Source organism: Somniosus microcephalus, unplaced genomic scaffold (genome assembly GCF_052327205.1).
Source record: "Somniosus microcephalus isolate GS21.2 unplaced genomic scaffold, FLI_Smic_1.0 scaffold224, whole genome shotgun sequence".
In the NCBI taxonomy this organism is placed as follows: Eukaryota; Metazoa; Chordata; class Chondrichthyes; order Squaliformes; family Somniosidae; genus Somniosus; species Somniosus microcephalus.
In genome coordinates, this window is record NW_028225411.1 from 390,552 (window position 1) to 413,278 (window position 22,727).

At 44.8% G+C, this 22,727-nt stretch overlaps 1 protein-coding gene and 1 non-coding gene across 3 annotated transcripts in view; both read right to left on the reverse strand.

The window, feature by feature from the left end:
* The window catches only part of nop58 (NOP58 ribonucleoprotein homolog (yeast)), a 58,760-nt gene that overhangs the window by 15,382 nt on the left and 20,651 nt on the right, over positions 1–22,727 (reverse strand). For both annotated transcript variants that reach the window (XM_085980518.1, XM_085980519.1), the window contains 6 exons: positions 21,939–22,075; positions 17,944–18,008; positions 13,310–13,444; positions 8,162–8,307; positions 2,256–2,382; positions 1,041–1,204 (listed from right to left, as the gene is read on the reverse strand). In XM_085980518.1, the coding sequence (XP_085836644.1) occupies positions 1,041–1,204; positions 2,256–2,382; positions 8,162–8,307; positions 13,310–13,444; positions 17,944–18,008; positions 21,939–22,075 (774 nt within the window). The remainder of the gene's footprint in view (positions 1–1,040; positions 1,205–2,255; positions 2,383–8,161; positions 8,308–13,309; positions 13,445–17,943; positions 18,009–21,938; positions 22,076–22,727) is intronic.
* Positions 7,737–7,821, reverse strand: LOC147082034 (small nucleolar RNA SNORD11B). The gene has a single exon (XR_015076332.1). It is a non-coding gene; the product is annotated as a small nucleolar RNA SNORD11B (small nucleolar RNA).

The following is a 22,727-nucleotide window of genomic DNA, read 5'->3' on the forward strand; positions in this document are numbered from 1 at the left end:
AAAATGGGATTAGAATAGATAGGGCTTGATGGCCAGCGCGAACACGATGGGCCGAAGGGCCTCTTTCTGTGCTGTATAACTCTATGACTCTAAACCCATTTCACTTTAAAACTGTCAACTGGGAGACCTTCATCGTCATTGGCCAGAAGCTTAACCAGCCTAACCAAAACACCACCATGGCCACAAAGCCAGGGCATGAGCTGGACATGCCAATGAGTAGCACACCTGTTACCTCAAAGTCTCTCCACCACCTACAATGCTCAAACAGCAGCATGATGGAATACTCATCATTCACCTGGATGAGTGCAGCCACAACACCACTCAAGAAACTCACCACCATCCAGGGCAAAGCAGCTTGCTTCACAGGCTCAATACCCATCCCCTCAATCACTGGTGCACTTTGGCTACAATATGTACAATCTACAGACTGCATTGCAGCAACTCAAAGAAACTTCAACAGCACCTCCCTCCCCTGGGACCTCTACCACCAAGGAGGACATTAGCACCAATATCAACTCTCATCTCCAAGTGAGATTCTATCCTGACTTAGGCACATATCACTGTTCCTTCATAATCAGAGAGTCAATATCTGGAAATTCCCCAACTCTACAAGGACTGCAGTGCTTCAAAGAGAAGGCCCATCTCCACCTTCGAGTGACATAAAACGCTAGGACTGAGCCAAAAGGGCCATGTTCCAATCATATTCCAGTACAGCACTGATCAGTTCTAATTTAGCACCAATTTGGCACAAAATGTGTAAGCTCAAAGGAGCTATAGCATAGGTTGTGTGGGAAATGCGAAAACTGTCATACTGGAATAACAAGAGGATGCTCTTGAGGTTGGGACAGTGTAGAGGAAGCTTGACTTTGTATCTAACCTGTGCTATACCTGGCCGGGGAGCATTTACTGCCGACACCGGACCTGAAAAGCCAAGTGTTCCATTTTCCAGCCCCAAAAGCCTTCACCATAATTAGCACAAAATTCACAAGCAAGCAAAAACACACCGTTTGTTTGCAGTAATGACAGGTTTCAGTGCTTACCTTGCCCTTGTTCTTTGGAGTGGTCTGTCCAACCAGTGATGCATGATAAATAAGACCATATTTTGGAGTGTCTCTTTTAGTCTTCAGTGCTCTGAACAGTGCCTTTTCTGCACCCAGGATCTGCACAGTGGACGCAGGATGTTTTGCTAGACTCAACAAAGAACCTATGGAGAGTGCAACCAGTCAATAGGCCATATACGTCACACTAATCGGAATATGAGGGGGAAGGATGAAGGATAAAGGATTGAGATTAAAATTTCATTATAAATAATTAATTTGCTGCAACTGGTCACCCTGGGCTTTCAAAAACCAGCCAGGGTTCGCAGTCCTGATCACTACCCAATCACCTTTACTGGGGAAGGAGGGGGAGAATATACATATACATCTGGAGAGAGCCAGAGGATAATCAAAAGAAAGCCTACTGAAATCTGGGAAAGCCCACCTGCAGCAGAAGATGGTTGATGCCTTTCACATACACCAATGTACCAATAGACATTTGTTATCCACAACTGGTTTCCTGTACTGCTCACTGCCAATAGTATCGTGTTCAGTGTGAAAGTTTTGATTGATATTGAACAGGAGGCATTTGTACTGGATAGTTCCATTAACCACACCAAAGGTGCAGCAACAATGCGAGCTCCAGAAGACTTCAATCACTCAGTTGGTACTATTAACAGCCAGTAATGCAGTTGCTGCCGAGTCCCACAGTTTCCAACGTTGGGAGTAAGAAAGAGACTCTGGTATCATTGTCATTGGATGGTGATCTAGAACAGGAACTCTGGCTCATTCCTCCACCCCCAACCCCCCCCCCCCCCCCCCAGAGAATACTGAGGCCACCTGTGGTGCTCCAAATGCTGCCACAGCTAAGTTCAGCTAACAACGTAGACAGGTATTAAACCTGACACCTTGTCGGGTTTTTTTTTTTTTTTTAAATAGCTCAGTAGCACACTGATCATGTACTAACCCACTAAAGTATTGTTGGACTTTCTTTTCATAAAATCTTTGCTTCTCATACACGTTTTCCAACAGGAAGCAGGATTTACAGCTCTCGGTTACCATGAGTGTTAGGAAGGGGCTTCTTTTACCTCTCCCTTTGAATTTACTGGCGTCTCCAGTATTGTAGGCATCATAATATAGGGGTGGAGCTCAATTACTAGACACCGCAAGACCCAGAGATTCTCAGGTAAAATGTACATAAATTATACAAGAACTCACCAGCATGTGCTATCAGTCTGGCTCCAACCAGTTCTCCAACCATCACAGTCAAGTTGGGAGCAATGGCCATCATTCTGTTTTTCAGATAGTCGTAGAGCTGGGCGCGGTATTCGGAGATCTGCACTACCTTGAAGAGACAGGATAAATGAAACTTGCCATTATCTCTCAGAATTTATTCACAATGAACTCTGTTCTAATACATAGCACCTTGCAATAGGAATGAACGACATCCAGAAACTTTGCTAAAAATGAAAGTGTCAGGGACAATGTAGCACAAAGGCTTAGCACTGGACAGTCGCAATCCAGCTCCTAGCAGGCATAGGTTCACAGCACAAAACTACAACAATCTCATTCAGTGAAGCCACAAGTTGGCTGGTGTGGGAAATAGAAAATGACAGTACAGTATGGGGAACTCTTCTCAGGTTAGGGCAGAGTAGGAGCTTTACTCAACAACTAAGATTGTTATACCAAACCTGGAAGTAGTTGATGCCAACAGTGGGCGTTCCAACATAGAAAACGTTTCACCCCTCACCCCAACTGGAGTACATAAAACAAAATCTGAAGATGACTATGCTGTTGTCAATGGAGGCCCCAATAAAGGAACTGTTCTGAAGCTAGGAAGTAAATCAATATCCTTGATTAGAAAGCTCTGTGTATATGTATTTTCTAATGCAGTCTCCTGCCACACAAATCCAGAGTTGGGTCAAGGACCAACACATGCACAAGCGGTGTAGCCTCAAGTAATTTTAAAAAATTCATTCACAGGATGTGGGCGTTGCTGGCAAGGGCAACATTTATTGCCCATCTCTAATTGCCCTTGAGAAGGTGGTTGAGAGTTACGTTCTTGAATTACTGCAGTCTGAGATTAAGGTACTCCCACAGTGCTGTAAGGTAGGGAGTTCCAGGATTTTGACCCAGCAGCAATGAAGGAATGGTGCTTTATTTCCAAGTCAGGATGGTGTGGAACTTGGAGGTGATGGTGTTCCCATACACCTGCTGCCCTTGTCCTTCTAGGTGGTAAAGGTCTGGGGAGCCACTCGTCGCAGCATATCCAGTCTATGACCTGCTCTTGTAGCCACAGTATTTATGTGGCTGGTCCAGTTAAGTTTCTGGTCAATAGTGACCCCCAGGATGTTGATGGTGGGGGATTCAACGATGGTAATGCCATTGAATGTTATGGGAGGTGATTAAGACTCTCTTTGGAGATGGTCAATGCCTGGCACGAACGTTATTTGCCACATGCAATCATCAGCGAATATCCCCACTTCTGACCTTATGATGGAGGGAAGTCATTGATTAAGCAGCTGAAGATGGTAGGGCCTAGGACACTACCCTGAGGAACTCTTGCAGTGATCTCCTGGGCTGAGATGATTGGCCTCCAACAACCACCTTTTGTGTTAGGTATGATTCCAGCCAGTGGAAAGTTTCCCCCCACCCCATTCTCATTGACTTAATTTAGCTCTTTTGTCCATGTTTGGACCAAGGCTGTAATGAGGTCTAGAGCAGGGAGGTGTTGACGGAACCCAAACTGAGAAGCATTGAGCAGGTTATTGGTGAATAAGTGGCGTTTGATACCACTGTCGACAACACCTTCAAATCACTTGGCTGATGATTAGGGTTGGCTGATGGTGGTAATTGGCCGGATTGGATTTGTCCTGCTTTTTGTGGACAGGACATACCTAGGCAATTTTCCACTTAGGTAAATGCCAGTGTTGCAGCTGTACTGGATCAGCTTGGCTAGAGGCGCAGCTAGTTCTGGAGCACAAGTCTTCAGCACTGCAGCCAGGTGTTGTCAGGGCCCATAGCCTTTCTTGTATCTTGTGTGCTCAGCTGTTTCTTGAAGTCACATGGAATGAATCAAACTGGCTGAAGACTGGCTTCTGTGATGGTGGGAACGTCAGGAGGCAGAGATGGATCATCCACTCAGCACTTCTGCCGTATCTTTTTCACTCACGAGCAGGGCTCTGCCATCATTGAGGATGGGGATGCTTACGGAGCCGCCTCCTCCAGTTAGTTGTTTAACTGTCCACCACCATTCACGACTGTGTGTGGCAGAACTTTGATCTGATCCACTGGCTGTGGGATCACTTAGCTCTGTCGATAGCATGCTGCTTCCATTGTTTAACATGCATGTAGTCCTGTGTTGTAGCTTCACCAGGGTGGCACATAATCTTTAGGTACACCTGGTCCTGCTCCTGGCATCCTCACTGAACCAGGGTTGGTCCCCTGGCTTGATGTTAATGGTAGAGTGAGGGATATGTGGGCCATGAGGTTACAGATTGTGGAGGAATACAATTCTGCTGTTGCTGATGGCCCACAGTACCTCATGCATGCCCAGTTGAGCTGCTCGATCTGTTCTGAATCTGTCCCATTTAGCACTGTGGTAGTACCACACAACACGATGGAGGTTATCCTCAATTTTGAATATGGTACTTGGTAATATGCGGTGGTCACTCCTCCCTATACTGTCATGGACAGATGCATCTGTGACAGGTAGACAGTGAAGACGAGGTCAAGTAGATTTCCCCTCATGTTGGTTCTCTTACCACCTGCTGCAATCCCAATCTGGCAGCTCTGTCCTTCGGGACTCGGCCAGTTCAGTCTGTTGTGGTGCTACCAAGCCACTCTTGGTGATGGACATTCAAGTCCCTCACCCAGAGTACATTCTGTGCCCTTGCTGCTTCTTCCAAGTGATGTTCAATATTGAAGAATACTGATTCATCAGCTGATGAAGGCCAGTAGATGGTAATTAGCAGGAGGTTAGGAGGTTTCCTTGCCCATGTTTGACCTGATGCCAGAGACTTCATGGTGTCCAGAGTCAATAATGAGGACTCCCAGAGCCACTCTCTCCCAATTGTATAACAATGTGCTGCCACCTCTGGTGGGTCTGTCCTGCCGCTGGGATAAGACATACCAGTGGTGGTGATGGGAGTCCAAGACATTGGCTGAAAGGTATCATTATGCGAGTATAACTACAGGAAACTTTTTTTTAAATCCGGCACCAACGGGACCGACGTGGTGCCGGTTCATCAAAAATTCCAGATAACCGAGAGCTATAGTAAAAGATACAGAGAGCTGAGAGCTCCGTATAAGCAACAAACACGTGCAGAACAATGGCCGCAAGTTCCAAGCACCTCTGTAGCTTAGCAACAGCTGCAGCCACACCCAATTGCACAACAACAGATCGAGGAAGGCAAGTAATATGAAATAAAACTTACCTGAACCTACTCTTGAATTTTGCCGGTTAACCGAGATTTCCGGTTATTTAGGTGCCAGTAAATCAAAAGTTTCCTGTATGTCATGGTCAATGTTCCCTGTAAGCCACACTTTGTTCTGCGCGGCCTATTTCTTTTAACGTGCAATCACTTGAAATTTCTGCACATGCACGGTACTTACAATGTAAAAGCCGGTAAGCGACCTGCACAAGATCTTTGAGATTACATTGCAGCCACGCACCTTAGCAGGAACACTGGTCAGGATGCTGCTTGATTAGTCTAGCTCTCCCAATTGTTAGTGAGGAGGACTTTGCAGGGTTGACTGGGCTGGGTGAGCCTTTGTCGTGTCCGAATCATATGCCTAGGTTGATACCGGGTGGTCCATCCGGCTTTATTCTTATATTTTGTTGTAGTGGTTTGGCACAACTAGGTTGCTTGCTAGGCCATTTCAGGGGGCAGTTAAGAGTGGGTCTAGAGTCACATGTAGGCCAGGTCAGGTAAGGGTGACAGATTGACTTCCCTAAAAGGGCATTAGTGAACCAGATGGGTTTTTAAGAACATAAGAAATAGGAGCAGGAGTAGGCCAATCGGCCCCTCGAGCCTGCTCCACCATTCAATAAGATCATGGCTGATCTGATCCTAACCTCAAATCTTCTATCACTCTGCATCCACCCGAACCCATGTGATCTCCCGGGAGGTGTGAAAAACCAGATTAAAAACCCAATGGCCAATTTGGGAGAAAAAACCGGGGAAATTCCTCTCCGACCCATCTAGGCGATCGAAACTCTTCCAGGAGATCACTCTGTCCCTATATTTTCTACAGTACTTACCTTCTGTAAAGGCGATCTCCACCCCAGCCAGGAACAGGAATAAAACCATCTCCTGAAATCTAACACAGAATTAGAACACAAGAAGTAGGAGCAGAACCAGGCTACACGGCCCCTGGGCCCGCTCCACTACCCACAGGGCCATGACCGATCCGAACCTAGACTCATGTCCAAATTCCTGCCCGCTCCCCGTAACCCTTAATTCCCTTTACTTCTAGGAAACTATCTATTTCTGTTTTAAATTTATTTAATGATGTAGCTTCCAGCTTTCTGGGGCAGCAAATTCCACAAACCTACCACCCTGAGTGAAGAAGTTTCTCCTCATCTCAGTTTTGAAAGAGCAGCCCCTTATTTTAAGATTATGCCCCCTAGTTCTAGTTTCACCCATCATCGGGAACATCCTCACCGCATCCACCTGATCAAGCCCCTTCACAATCTTATATGTTTCAATAAGATCGCCTCTCATTCTTCTGAACTCCAATGAGTAGAGTCCCAATCTACTCAACCTCTCCTCATATGACCACCCCCTCATCCCCGGGATTAACCGAGTGAACCTTCTTTGTACTGACTCGAGAGCAAGTATGTCTTTTCTTAAGTATGGACACCAAAACTGTATGCAGTATTCCAGGTGCGGTCTCACCGATACCTTGTATAACTGCAGCAATACCTCCTTATTTTTATATTCTATCCCCCTAGACCATGACAATCTGGTAGTTACATAGTCACCATTGCTTATACCAGCTTTTTATTCCAGCTTCCGTGGTGAGATTTAAACTTGTGTCTCTGGATCATTAGTACAGGCCTCTAGTCGAGTAACATAACCACTCTGCTACTGTTCCCGATTAAATATACCAGCTCGAGACAAGTTCAAGGCTGCATACAACTTAAAAGGGAAAGAAAAATGCAGTTAAAAGTATATTTTGTTCAAAGTACTGTCCCATTCGTTACTCTAATCAAAGAAAAACATTTTCATAGCTACAGAAGCACATTAGGTCAGGTACCCCCCCAACCTCTAAGGAAAAGCAGCCCCAGGCACCTGGAGTTGACCAACACTTGGGCTAAGGAAATATCAGCTGGGGTTCTTGCACCAGACTGCCACCTAGTGATTCCTGCTGGACAGTGCATGTGTTCAGAGGAGGACAGGACTGGCCTTGATTGCAATGCCCTGTCTAGGTTCACATGAAAAATTGCCATTCAGGCTCAGGATCCACGGAACTGTAGTACAGCGAAGATTCAACACCTTCAGTAGAGACAAGGGGAAAAATTAGCGAAAAAGGGCAATAGAAATATGACTTTCCGAGTGGTACATTACAGGCTTACTCCAGAACATATCCGGATATCTGCAGAAAGCCATTTTGTACAACATTTGCATCAGTGTAGAAGTAGGATTACAGCACTGACAAGGGTGCGTCTGTAAGGGTGACCAAGCAATCCAGCACTGGCAGTCTCAGATGAGGTAGTGACTGAAAACCCCTCAGCATTTAATCAGGAAGAGTGACAAAGTCGTCATCATCATCACTGCCGCCAGTGCTGGACAGGACACTGGCCATCTCTCTGCAAGGAAGAAAACATATTTAAAGAATGATTACGTATCACACGGGATAAATAATCACACCATTTAACAGAATCCAGGTAACTTGTCATGAATTGATGTTGCCCACTGGATGATTCCTCCAGGTAAAAGGAGTTTGGCCAGCCTCAACCCAGTTGCAGATCACAAAACAGTGCCATAAGTTGGCTCTGAATAAAAAAAGTTTTCCATTTCCCAAAGCTAAAATCCCTCTCGCTTTAAAAGGAAAATTCAACAAAATCACATCCCTAAAGTACACTACACGAGCCCAACAAAATAATCAGCAACACCAACCTGATCACAAAGGTGTATAATGTGCTCGATGTCTTCCTCAGACACCTCTGTCCCCATGGATATTTCAGCTGCAACCTTCACTGCACTTTCCACCTCCTCTGGTAAAATGTCTGAAAGGTCTGTGGTGGCAGTGTTTGTTCGGTCTCCTGTTGAGTGATAAATACATAAGGACTGAAAATCAACTAAATGTTTGCTCCAATAAATTGAAACAGCTGTTGATGAAATTGTGAATTCCCAGGTTCAATTCATGGTCTGTGCCAAGTTAGCGGAGGTTGGGGCATTGTAGCAACTGACATCTGTGCCTCTGCTGGAAAGTGCAAAGGTGCATACCTCAGGCAAGATTGTGCTTGGCTGGTTGATCAGTACACTAACTCCTGTAATACTGCTGTCATGTTGATGCTAAGACACAAAGAGCGATTGCATGGACGAAGTTCTCTTGATTCAGGAACCATTCCTTTAAATTGGAAAACTGTGCGTGTCACTCTGCTATTTAAGAAAGGTGACAGGGGGATACCAGGGAATTATAGACCAGTTAGCCTAACTTGTTAGAAAATTGCTAGAGTCTATAATTAAGGATAGGGGGACTGACACCTTGAACATTTTCAGTTGATCAGAGAGCCAGCATGCATGTATGAAAAGGTAGGTCATGCCCGACAAACTTAACTGAATTTTTTGAAGAGCTGACTAAAGTAGTGGACAAGGGTATGGCTATGGATGTTATTTATATGGACTTCCAGAAGACATTTAAGAAAGTCCCTCAGAAGAGACGGTTAGCTAAAGATGTAGCTCATGAAATAAAGACAAATCACTGACCTGGTTAGGAAAGTGGCTGAGCTGCAGGTACTCTAATTGGAAAGATGTGACTAGTGGTGTCCCGCAAGGATCTGTGTTGGGGCCGCAACTATTCACCTTATATGATGGAATAGAAAGCCACATATCCAACTTTGCCAATGACAGATAGGCGGCATTGTAAGCAGTGTAGATGGAAGCATAAAATTACAAAGATATTAATAGATTAAGCGAATGGGCAAAACTGTCAAATGGATTTCGATGGTAAGCAAATACGAGGTCATCCACTTTGGTCCTTAAACGGACAGAACAGAGTACTTTCTAAATTGTGAAAAGCTAGAAACAGCAGAGGTCCAAAGAGACTTGGAGGTCCATGTACATAGATTAAAATGTCATGCACATGTACAGAGAATAATCAAAAATGGTAAAGGAATGCTGGCAGAGGACTAGAATACAAAGGGGTAGAAGTTATGCTACAGCTATACAAAGCCCGGTTTAGACTACATACTTGGAGTACTGTGAGCAGTTCTGGGCACCACACCATAGGAAGGATATATTGGCCTTCGAGGGAGTGCAGTGCAGATTTACCAGAATGATACATGGACTCCAATGGTTAAGTTAAGAGGAAAGATTACACAAACTAGGGTTATATTCCCTGGAATTTAGATGGTTAAAGGGTGATTTGATCGAAGTTTTCAAGATATTAATAGGAATTGATGGGGTAGCGAGAGAGAAACTATTTCCATTGGTTGGGGAGTCTAGGACTAGGGGGCAGAAGTTTGGAACTCTCTTCCGCAAATGGAAATTGATGCTAGATCAAATCTTAATTTTAAATCTGAGATTGATAGATTTTTGTTAAGGGATATGGGGCAAAGGTGGGTATATCGAGTTGGGTCACAGATCAGCCATGATCTCATTAAATGGCAGATCAGGTTCAAGCTCAAGGGGCTAAATGGCCTATTCATGTTCCTATGGCCTATGAGCAGTTTGATATTCCCTGTCAAAAAAGGACAAAGAAAACACAAGAAATATAAGCAGGAGTAGGCCAGTCATCCCTTTGAGCCTGCTCCACCATTTAGTAAGATCATGGCTGATCTTCTGCCTCAACTCCACCTTCCCGCACTATCCCCATGTCCCTTGATTCCCTTAGAATCTAAAAATCTATTGATCTGTGTCTTGAATATACTAAATGTCTGAGCATCCACAGCCCCCTAGGGTAGAGAATTCTAAAGATTCACAACCCTTTGAGTGTAAAAATGTCTCATCTTAGTCCTAAATGGCCAGCCCCTTATCCTGAGACTATGGCCCCTAGTTCTAGACTCCCCAGCCAAGGGAAACATCCTCCAGCATCTATCCAGTCAAGCCCCTTAAACTTTTTAAACTCCAGGGAATAGAAGCCTAATCTCTCATCAGACAATCCCCTCATCCCAGGAATCAGTCTAGTGAACCTTCGTTGCACTCCCTCTAAGGCAAGTATATCTTTCCTTAGGTAAGGAGACCAAAACTGTATACAATACTCCAGGTGTGGTTTCACCAAGGCTCTATATAATTGCAGTAAGACTTCCTTACTCTTGTACTCCAACCCTCTTACAATAAAGGCCAACATAAAATTTGCTTTCCTAATTGTTTGCTGTAGCTGCATGTTAATTCTGTTTTGTGTACAAGGACACCCAGGTCCCTCAATACCAACTTTTCTAGTAACTCACCTTTTTAAAAAAAAAAAAAAAAAAACTGATTTCTATTTTTCCTACCAAAGTGGATAACTTCATATTTCTCCACATTATATTCCATCTGCCACGAGCTTGCCCACTCACTTAATCTGTCTATATCCCTTTGCAGCCTCTTTGCGTCCTCCTCATAGCTTGCTTTCGCACCCAATTTTGTTTCGTCAGCAAACTTGGTTACATTACACTCTGTCCCCTCATCCAACTCATTGATACAAATTGTAAATAGCTGAGGCCCATGCACTGATCCTTGCGGTACCCCACTAGTTACAGGCTGCCAACCCAAAAATGACCCGTTATTCCTACTTTCTGTCTGTTAACCAAGCCTCAATCCATGCCATTACCTCCAATTCCATGAGGCCTAATTTTGTGTAATAATCTCGTGTGGCACCTTATCGAATGCATTTTTAAAATCCAACATACTACATCCACTGGCTCTCCCTTATCTACCCTGCTAGTTACCTCAAAAAAACTATTAGATTTGTCAAACACGATTTTCTATTCATAAATCCGTGTTGACTCTGCCCAATCATATGATTTTCGAAGTGCCCAGTTCCCACGTCCGAATAATAGATTCTAGCATTTTCCCTGCGAATGATGTCCGGCTAATTGGCCTATCATTCCCCATTTTCGCTCTTCCTCCTTTCTTGAATAGCAGGGTTACATTTCCTGGGACTAGGGACAGGGTCACTGGCAAGGCTTGGAAGCTAAGCAGAGCCAGGCCTGGTTAGTACCTGGAGGGGTGACCATCAGGGAAGACCAGGCGCAGAAGGTCACAGAAGGAGCCCCGGGAGGGGCGGCTGGTGAGCAGGCCCGGGCGTTGGGCTGAAGATTGTCAGACAGGAGGAATGGTGGAAATGGAATGGCGGCGCGCACAGACGCAGCGGCTTTGCTTCTCCCAGGACGGTGCTATTTACGTTTAATGTTAATGTTATTTGTACTGGACTCATGGGAGCTTGCAAGATCACATTTTGTTGTTCATGTACTTGTGCATTGTACAATAATAAAGTTGAATTATTATTACATTTGCTACCTTCCAATTCGCAGGGACCATTCTAAAATCTAGGGAATTCTAAACCAATGCATCCTCTATCTCTGTAGCCATCTCTTTTAAAATTCTAGGATGTAGGCCATCAGGTCCAGTGGATTTGTCGGTTTTTGGTACCATTAATTTCTCCAGCACTATTTCTTTAATATTAATTTCATCAAGTTCCTCATTCTCACTAAACCCTTGGTTCCCACTATTGATGGAATTTATTTGGGTTTTCTACCATGAAGACGGATACAAAGTATTCATTTAATGTCTGCCATTTCCTTATTCCCCATTATTTCTCCTGTCTCAGCTTGTAAGGGACCCATGTTTACTTTTGCCAATCTCTTCCTTTTTACATACCTATAGAAGCTTTTATAATCTGTTTTATGTCTCTTGCTAGTTTACTTTCATTCTATTTTCTCAATTTCTTAGTCATCCTTGCTGAATTCTAAAATTTTCCCAATCCTCAGGCTAACTACTCTTTTTGGCAACATTATAAGCCTCTTCCTCTAATCTAATACTATTTTTAACTTCTCGTTAACCCCGGCTGGACCACTTCCCGTGCGGTTTTCATTCCTTAAGGGAATGTATATTTGTTGTGAATTATGAATTTTTCTTCAAATGTTTAGCATTGCTTATCTATTGTCATATCTTATAATTTAGTTTCCCAATCTACCGTAGCCAACTCGCCCTCATAGCTACATAGTTTACTTTGTTCAGATTTAAGACCCTAGTTTCGCACTTACATAAATCACTCTTAAACTCAATATAAAACTTCATATTATGATCCCCGCTCCCGAGAGGCTTCTTTACGACAAGGTTACTAATTAACTCCGTCTCATTGCAAAATACTAGATCTAAAATAGCCTGTTCCCGAGTTGGTTCCTCGGCATACTATCTAGTAAACTATTTCGTCCTCCACATTATTACTGCAAATTTGGTTTGCCCAGTCTATATGAAAGTTAAAGTCCCTCATGATTACTCTATTACCCTTGTTACATGCACCTCTAATTTCCTGATTTATACTCTGCCCAACACGACAACTACTGTTAGGGAGACTATAAACTACTCCCACCAGTGTTTTCTGCACCTTGTTGTTTCTTAGCAACACACAAACTGATTTTCTGAACCAAGATCCTTTCTCTCTACATCTCATCCTTTATGGGCTCCCCCAACCTTTTCCATTTTGCCTATCTCTTCTAAAAGTCAAGTATCGTGGAATATTTAGTTCCCAACCTTGGTCGCTCTGCAACTACACCTCCATAATGGCTATTAGATCAAATCCATTTATTTCTATCTGTGCTATTAATTCAGCTATTTTGTTGCAAATGCCTCGTGCATTCAGATTTAGTGCCTTTAGCTTTAACTGTTCTGTATTTTTCCGAGGTCACCGCAGTTACAAATGCCTTATTACCTTTGTTAAGCTCTATGTCCCTTCCTGACCCACACTGATTATTTTACCCAATTCACTACTCCACAGCCTTGATTTTTCTTATTGCTTTTGAATTTACCCTTTTCTGAATCCTCCCATCCCTGCCCCTTCATTAGTTTAATGGGTGCACGATGCAGAAAGAACTGGAAGCGAGAAGAAAAGACATGTACCTAATTTCTGAACACACTTGCAGTATGCCAAGTTATCAGTGACGGTTTTTCCAAGTTCTGGGAAATGCCAGCCGTACCACTCTCTGGAGCGCATGATGTAATTGTTCAGCTCCTTGTCCAAATCATCCAGCAGGGCTACAGACAACGGAGAGTTCAATGAGAACAACCACAAAAATCACAGACTGTCGTTTATTCATTATATTGATGCTTTTAGAATAATTCAGTCCCCTCCTCACAGAACAAATGAACTTGAGCTCTGATTTTTGTATACGTCATCTCTGCGGTTGGGTACTTGGCTATTTTCCTGTACATTCTTTCACTGCAGAATATACATCAGATGACATACCATTTGTACTCTTTATTGCCCGTCTCCAAACCAGTGCCACTCCCAGGCAAAGAAAACAGGCAGGCAACCTGCTCAGGCTTTTGTCACTCTGTTCGACTCCATCAAGCTGTTCACCGCCCCCTCCCCCACCACTCCCAAGTGCCAAAAAACCATAGGGAAAAGACTGGGAAGTCACTCCCAGGACTAGTTAGTTCAATAACCATATCCTCAGTCACGAGTTGGGAGCAGTGCTGTACAAAAAAAACCAACAGATCCTGAAACAGTGGAATTTTTTACCCTCAGTTTCATATAACAAGGCATTTTAAGATACACAGGAAATTGCCATTGCCCTGCTCCCCCAACCTTTCTCCCCATCTCGCCTGAAAACTCTGATTCTTGCTCATGGGGGCTGTTAACCCTCCAGTATCTCACCCAAGTAGCCATTTTTTCCAACTTGAGCCAAGCCAGTGATTGCTGGCAGGCCATTCAGATGGCACCATCGTCGAGGCGGAGCCCTCCCTCTGCGAACACCCACACACCTGCAGAGGGGTGCTGGAACGCAAGTAGGAGCAGAAACCCCAGCCAATTGTCTCAAGTGTATACATTTCTTGTGTACCTTCCAAAATATGGAGGTTGGGATGTGTGGTGTATGTGCCTTTAAGAGCCCCCTGTGTACTGTAATGCCGGTAATGGCCACTTGGGCTATATAAGCCTGTATATTGTCTTGTATGTTAGTTCACCTCCAGACTTTGTTCAGTAAACACCTGTGAAACCTATTCCTGCCTTCCGCGTCTCTATTAACACACGGATACAACAGTGGCGACGAATTGGAAACTGACTTACCTGCAATTCGGCAGCACCTCAAGGACATCGATTCCTCAGACGTCCAAAGTCGAAGAAAAGCAAGAAGAAAAAAAAACCCTGTGGTTTCACCAGCTAGCCGAGCTGGTGGCAGGTACTGCAATAATCCTTCCTGGGTGGCGGGCTGGGGCTCCATCGGCTGGCTCTGCAGCGAGGCCAAGCAGCGAAGGCGGAGGCAAGCAGAAACAAACGGGTGGGGTCTGCACGACCTCAGATCAGATGTGACAACCCGCTGAATTTAAGCATATTACTAAGCGGAGGAAAAGAAACTAACAAGGATTCCCCTAGTAACTGCGAGTGAAGAGGGAAGAGCCCAGCGCCGAATCCCCGCTCGCCTGGCGGGCGTGGGAAATGTGGCGTATAGAAGACCTCTTTCTCTGACGACGCTCCGGGGCTCAAGTCCTTCTGATCGAGGCTTAGCCTGTGGACGGTGCGAGGCCGGTAGCGGCCCCCAGCTCATCAGGATCGAGTCTTCTTGGAGTCGGGTTGCTTGTGAGTGCAGCCCAAAGCGGGTGGTAAACTCCATCTAAGGCTAAATACTGGCACGAGACCGATAGTCAACAAGTACCGTAAGGGAATGTTGAAAAGAACTTTGAAGAGAGAGTTCAAGAGGGAAACATTTCACAAAAATTGACTTGGCACAGGCATATCTACAGATGGAGGTTGAGGAGGCCTCTAAAAAGTATCTCACAATAAACACACACAAAGGCCTGTACCAGTACAATCGACTGGTTTTCAGAATAGCATCAGCTCCAGCTATCTGGCAAAGAGCTATGGAACAAGTCCTGCAAGGGATTCCTGGGACTCAATGCTACCTAGATGGCATCCTTGTAACAGGAGAAAACGACAACGAACACCATGCCAATTTGGAGAAGGTACTCACTAGGCTGAGAGAACGGGGCCTACGAGCAAACCGCCCCAAGTGCAAATTTTTCCAGAAACAAATATCACATTGTGGCCACATAATTAATGAAGAAGGGTTGCATAAGTGCCCTGAGAAAATTGAAGCGGTCATAAAAGCATCAGCACCTGAAAATGTCTCACAATTAAGGTCATTCCTGGGATTGATAAATTACTACCATAAATTTTTACCGAACTTGTCAACTGTTCTGCACCCTCTTAACGAACTGCTACAAACGGAAGTAATTTGGGAATGGAGCGAGGACTGTAAACGTGCCTTCCATAAATGTAAAGGCTTGATCACGTCCAAGGAAGTTTTGGCTCATTACAACCCATCACTGCCAATCAGACTGGCGTGCGATGCATCCCCTTACGGCGTAGGAGCGGTATTATCACAGATTCCCTGATGGCTCAGAACGGCCGATAGCTTTTGTGTCACGCTCATTGAACTCAGCTGAGCGTAACTATGCCCAGATCGACAGGGGAGCACTCAGCCTGGTATGGGGAGTGAAGAAATTCAACCATTACCTACACGGACAAAAATTTACCTTGTTGACTGACCATCAACCCCTCGTCTCCATATTCAACCCTAAAAAGGGTGTTCCCATTATGACAGCGCAAAGGCTACAGAGGTGGTCCGTTTTCCTAGGGGGCACACCAATATGACATAGAATACAAAGGATCAAAACAGCATGGGAATGCTGACGGTTTATCGCGCCTACCGTTGCCAACGGTAGAAGAGGCACCTACAGTAGACCCAGTGGAGATGTTCCACTCAACCATAGTGGAATGTCTACCAGTAACAAATTCTGCCATTGAAAAGGAAACGAGAAATGGCCCGACTCTCACGAGTCTACAATTTAACGGTGAAGGGATGGCCAGCACATGGCGAACCACTGTTGCCAGCATTCTCACAAAGAACAGCTGTCAGTGTGCCGAGGAACCTTGATGTGTGGATCCAGAGTGGTGATTCCACCCAAACTCCAGGATAAAGTGCTAAAGGAGCTTCACGAGGGGCATCTGGGTGGAGTGAAAATGAAGAACCTAGCCAGAGCGTTTGTGTGGTGGCCAGGTATCGATGGAGACATCGAAGAAATGACCAAGAGCTGCCTAGGATGCCAGAAGGTCCAAAACGCCCCACCACAAGCCCCTCTACATCCATGGGAGTGGCCCTCATCTCCATGGCAAAGGGTACACATCGACTTTGCTGGTCCATTTATGGACTCAATGTTCTTAATCGCAGTTGATGCACATTCCAAGTGGCCGGAGGTAATAAAGATGTCCTCCACCACCACGGAAAAAACCAGCACAGTATTAAGGACCATATTTGCCAGGAATGGGCTGCCTGAACAGATCTGTTCTGATAATGGACCACAATTTGTGTCCGAAGAATTCAGGAAGTTCTTAAAAAAACAATGGGGTTAAGCACTACACGTCCGCCCCATACCATCCCGCCACCAATGGATTGGCTGAAAGGTTTGTCCAGACCTTCAAGAAGGCCATAAAGGCCATGGGTAATGAAGACATAAAACTTCAGCATAAGGTGGATAACTTCTTGTTTGCATACAGGAATGCAACACATATGGTTACAAACCAAACTCCCGCCATGATGTTCTTCACTAGAAGCCTAAGATGCCGGCTGGATTTGATCAAGCCAAACATCAGAAGGGACGTGGAGAACCTGCAATTTCAAGGCATGAATGAAAGGCCAACTAGAACCTTCCAGATAGGTCAACAAGTTTTGGCCCGGGACTACCGTACCGAGAAATGGCAGCCTGGAACTATTTGCACACGACTAGGACCGCTGATGTATACTGTGGACATTGGAGAAAGCATAATAAGGTGCCATGCTGACCAGATCATAGAGTCATCCGAAAAGGGACAACCTACACCACAACTCTATACGCCTAGTGATGAAGCAGAGATACCCATAGTATCTACCTCCGATCCGGTGATACTGGAACCAGATGAACCCGACACTGGCATTCAAGCCGAATCAGCCTTGCCAAAAGAACCTACTACACCACCAGAAACTACTACACCACCGAGACGTTATCCAGACCGAGTCAGGAAGCCTCCAGAAAGACTGACTTATAATTGATTAACTGCAGCAATGTGTAGATTATTGTTCTTGTAATATGTTAATTAATGATTACTTAAAATATTATGTACTGGTTGTCTAAAAGGGGAGGAATTGTGGTGTATGCGCCTTTAAGAGCCCCCTGTGTACTGTAATGCCGGTAATGGCCACTCGGGCTATATAAGCCTGTATATTGTCTTGTATCTGTTAGTTCACCTCCAGACTTTGTTCAGTAAACACCTGTGAAACCTACTCCTGCCTTCCGTGTCTCTATTAACACACGGATACAACAGGATGAGTGGTGCTGTGGGAAGGAAACAATGAAGCCTCTTTCCATGAATTAGATTGTTTCCAGCAATTGACTGAATTTGCAAACAATAAGACACTGAACGATTACATCAAATGTATGCAATATTAGCACAAACACTTCATACATTTGGTGCCTATGCATATTAAACTTGAACTTACAGATCGCTTGCACAATCATAGTGTCCACCTTGTCAGGGCTGAACTTCAGCTTGTAACGGGACAGACTGCAACAAAACAGGAAACATACGCATTATACTGCCTGACATTTATTTTCATTTCCTCCCAGTATAGGTTCTAAGTAGTACGAGCCTACAAATTATACAGAGTACCGGAACCATCTGTCCAATACAGGTTATACGCAGTACCAGGCCACCCAAACTTGTCCTCTGCCCAATACAGGTTATATACAGCACCAGCCTCAATCAATCCCTCTAACAGTACCAATTATACATCGCACTAGCCTGCACAATCCCATCTCCTTGGTACAGGTTGGACACAGAAATGAGCTGCAACAGGTTCCATGTTTTACATATTACAGTAGCCTGGGAGACTTTGAGCATTCTATGTGCACATGTAGCCCCTAACTGGTTAGAAGCCTATCCATAGTGTTGGGTCAACAGCAACTGGAATTTACTGGACAACTGCTTCAAAGTGATGGGGGATTCTATCGTAAGGGGAACAGATAGACGTTTCTGTGGCTGCAGACGTGACTCCAGGATGGTATGTTGCCTCCCTGGTGCCAGGGTCAAGGATGTCACTGAACAGCTGCAGGGCAAACAGTCATGGTTCACATTGGTACCAATGACATAGGTAGAAAAAGGGAGGAGGTCCTGCAACAAGAATTTAGGGAGCTAAGTAGATGATTAAAAAGCAGGAGCTCAAAGGTTGTAATCTCTGGATTACTCCCAGTGCCATGTGCTAGTGAGTATATAGGAATAGGAGGATAGAGCAGTTGAATGCATGGCTAAAGAGTTGGTGCAGGAGGGAGGGCTTTAGTTTTCTGGATCACTGGGTCTGCTTCTGGGGAAGGTGGGACCTGTACAAGTCGGAGGGGTTGCACCTGAACCGGAAACAACATCCTTGTGGGGAATTTTGCTAGTACTGTTTGGGGGGGGGGGGGGGGGGGGGGGGGGGGGGTTAAACTAACTTGGCAGGGGGATGGGATACAGAGTGGAGCTCTAGTAGGGGGTGATGCACAGCCAAATATAGAGGAAAAAACAAGTCAGCCTGGAAGGCAGAGCAAATATGTAACGGCACAAGGGAGTATGGCAAGGCTGGATGGCATTTATTTTAATGCAAGGAATCCTGTGAGTAAGGCAGATGAATTGAAGGTGTTGATAAACACATGGGAGTATGATATTGTTGCTATCAGAGAGACATGTTTGAGGGAGGGGCAAGACTGACAGCTCAATATTCCGGGGTATAGAATCTTCAGGCGAGACAGAGGGGGGTGTAAAAGAAGAAGTGCAGCAATATTAATCAAGGAGTCGATTACGGCTGTAAGGAGGGATAGTATCTTAGCAGGTTCCTCTAATGAGGCCATACGGGTAGAACTTAAAAACAAAAAGGGGGCAAGCACTTTGCTGGGAGTGTACTATCGGCCCCCAAACAGTCAAGGGGAGACAGAAGATATGTAGGCAAATCTCAGAAGTGTAGAAATAATAGGGTAATAATAGCAGGGGATTTCAACTTCCCCAATATTAACTGGGATAGTCAAGAGTGTGAAAGGCTTAGAGGGTGTGGAATTCTTAAAGTGCATCCAGGAGAGCTTTTTGAGCCAGCATGTAGAAAGTCCTACAAGAGAGGGGGCGGTACTGGACCTAATTCTAGGGAATGTAGTCGGGCAAGTAATAAAGTGTCAGCAGGAGAGCATTTTGGTGACAGTGACCATAATTCGGTGAGATTAAGCTAGTCATGGAAAAGGACAAAGATGGACCGGAAATAAAGGATCTAAATTGGGGGAAGGCCGATTTTACTATGATAAGGCAGGATCTGGCCAAAGTTGACTGGGATCAGCTACTTGTAGGAAAATCCACATCAGAGCAGTGGGAGTCATTCAGAAAGGAAATAGAGACAGTACAGCACCAACATGTTCCTGTAAAGGTCAAGGGTGGGACCAACAAGCCTAGGGAACCCTGGATGTCAAAGGATATACAAGAATGGATTAGGGAAAAAAAGGGAGGCTTTTGGCAGATACAAAGGACTAAAAACAGTGGAACCCTAGAAAGTGCAGGGGGGTACTTAAAAAAGAAATTAGGAGAACCAAGATGGGGCATGAAAAAACACTGGCGGGCAAAATAAAGGAAAATCCCAAGGTGTTTTATAAGTATATGAAGGGCAAGAGGATAACCAGGGAAAGAGTAGGGCCCATTAGGGACCAAAGTGGCAATCTGTGTGCAGAGCCAGAAGATGTGGGTGAGGTTTTAAATGAATATTTTGTATCTGTGTTCACTATGGAGAAGGACGATGTAGGCATAGAAATCAGGCAGGGGGATTGTGATATACTTGAACAAATTAGTATTGAGAGGGAGGAGGTACTAGCAGTTTTAGCAGGCTTAAAAGTGGACAAATTCCCAGGCCCAGACAAGATGTATCCCAGGCTGCTGTGTGAGGCAAGGGAGGAGATTGCAGGGGCTCTGACACAAATTTTCAGAACCCCTCTGGCCACAGGGGAGGTGCCCGAGGACTGGAGGACAGCTAACGTAGTACCATTATTCAAGAAGGGTAGTAGGGATAAACCAGGGAATTACAGGCCAGTGAGCCTAACATCAATGGTAGGGAAATTATTGGAAAAAATTCTGAGGGACAGAATTAGTCTCCACTTGGAGAGGCAAGGATTAATCAAGGATAGTCAGCATGGCTTTATCAGGGGGAGATCATGTCTAACCAATTTGATTGAATTTTTCGTGGGATGACTAGGTGTGTGGATGAGGGTAGTGCAATTGATGTAGTCTACATGGACTTCAGTAAGGCTTTTGACAAAGTCCCACATGGGAAACTGGTCAAGAAGGTAAGATCCCATGGGATCCAGGGCAATTTGGGACATTGGATCCAAAATTGGTTTAGTGACAGGAGGCAGAGGGTGATGGTCGAAGGCTGTTTTTGTGACTGGAAGCCTGTGTCCAGTGGTGTACCGCAGGGATCGGTGCTGGGTCCTTTGCTGTTTGTAGTGTACATTAATGATTTCGATATGAATATAGGAGGTATGATCAGTAAGTTCGCAGATGACACGAAAATTGGTGAAGTGGTAAATAGCAAGGAGGGAAGCCTCAGTCTACAGGACGATAGACGGGTTGGTCAGATGGGCAGAACAGTGGCAAATGGAATTTAACCCTGAAAAGTGTGAGGCGATGCATTTTGGGAGGACTAACAAGACAAGGGAATACACAATGAATGTCCTAGGAAGGACAGAGGATCAGAGGGACCTTGGTGTGCATATACATAGATCCCTGAAGGCAGCAGGACAGGTAGATAAGGTGGTTAAAAAGGCATATGGGATACTTATATTCTATGCCTCAGCTAATGAAAGCAAGAGCAGGGAGGTCATGATGGAGCTATACAAAACGCTAGTTAAGCCATAGCTGGAATACTGTGTGCAGTTCTGGTCGCCACACTATAGAAAGGATGTGATTGCAGAGGAGATTCACCAGGACGTTACTTGGGCTGGAGCGCTTCAGCTATGAAGAGAGACTGGACAGGCTGGGGTTGTTTTCCTTAGAGCAGAGAAGGCCGAGGGGGAACCTGATTGAGGTGTACAAAATTATGAGGGGCATAGATAGGGTAGATAGAAAGGAACTTTTCCCCTTAGTAGAGGGGTCAATAACCAGGGGGCATAGTTTCAAGGTAAGGGGCAGGAGGTTTAGAGGGGATTTGAGGAAAAACGTTTTCACCCAGAGGGTGGTTGGAATCTGGAACTCACTGCCTGAAAGTGTGGTAGAGGCAGGAACCCTCACAACATTCAAGAAGCATTTAGATGAGCACTTGAAACGACATAGCATACAAGGCTATGGACCAATTGCTGGAAAATGGGATTAGAATAGATAGGACTTGACGGCCAGCGCGGACACGGTGGCCCGAAGGGCCTCTTTCTGTGCTGTATAACTATGACTAGTGAAGGTATCCTTTTCATTTTGGCACACGGGACTCATACAGACCTGTGTGCAAGACCAAGAGACATGGCGCTTATCTCACGAGGTGGCAAGCCGGTAATCAGTCCATTCACCTGAGACCGGATTCCTCTCATCAACTCTGCGACAGTAGCATTGTGAATGCAACTCAGGTTAATTTTGTCCTGCATACAAAAAAATAGTTGCTCTGATTAGTCGTGCTCTCCCCATCTCCATTCAACCACTTGGAAGCCCAATTCTCAAGTACGCTGTAACCTCCAATAACGAACTTATGTGGGACAAACATTCTTTACATGTAACAAGCGTATATTTTATTCAAGTATATTCAAGTCAGAGATCGATTGATTCCTTTAATATCCAAAAATCTGTGGATAATGCAGGAAGGTGGAGTTGAGGTAGATCAGCCACGAATGGCAGAGCAGGCTCAAATGGTCTACTCCTGCTCCTATTTCTTAAGTTATGTCTAATGTTTACAACACTGTTCATCTGCAGCATTGAAATATAGTAAGCAAGTTTGTGAAATGGTTGTTTTACTATTTTTAATTTAATAATCAGCCTAGAGGGGGAAAACAATCTAAGCAGGGTCATCTTCAAATTTTACTCCAATCACATACAATAATCTTACTGTTCCCTCTAATTCATTAATACTGGCTCACACAGCACGAACGATGTGAGAATACCAAGTAGAGTCCTCAAATTGCATTAAGAATGCTGCTGCAACGTACTGATGTGCAAAGTGATCGCTATTAATGAAGCACTAACTACCAGTATAATTACTTAGCAGTTCACTGTCCTCTTCTATTTGAGTCATTGAAC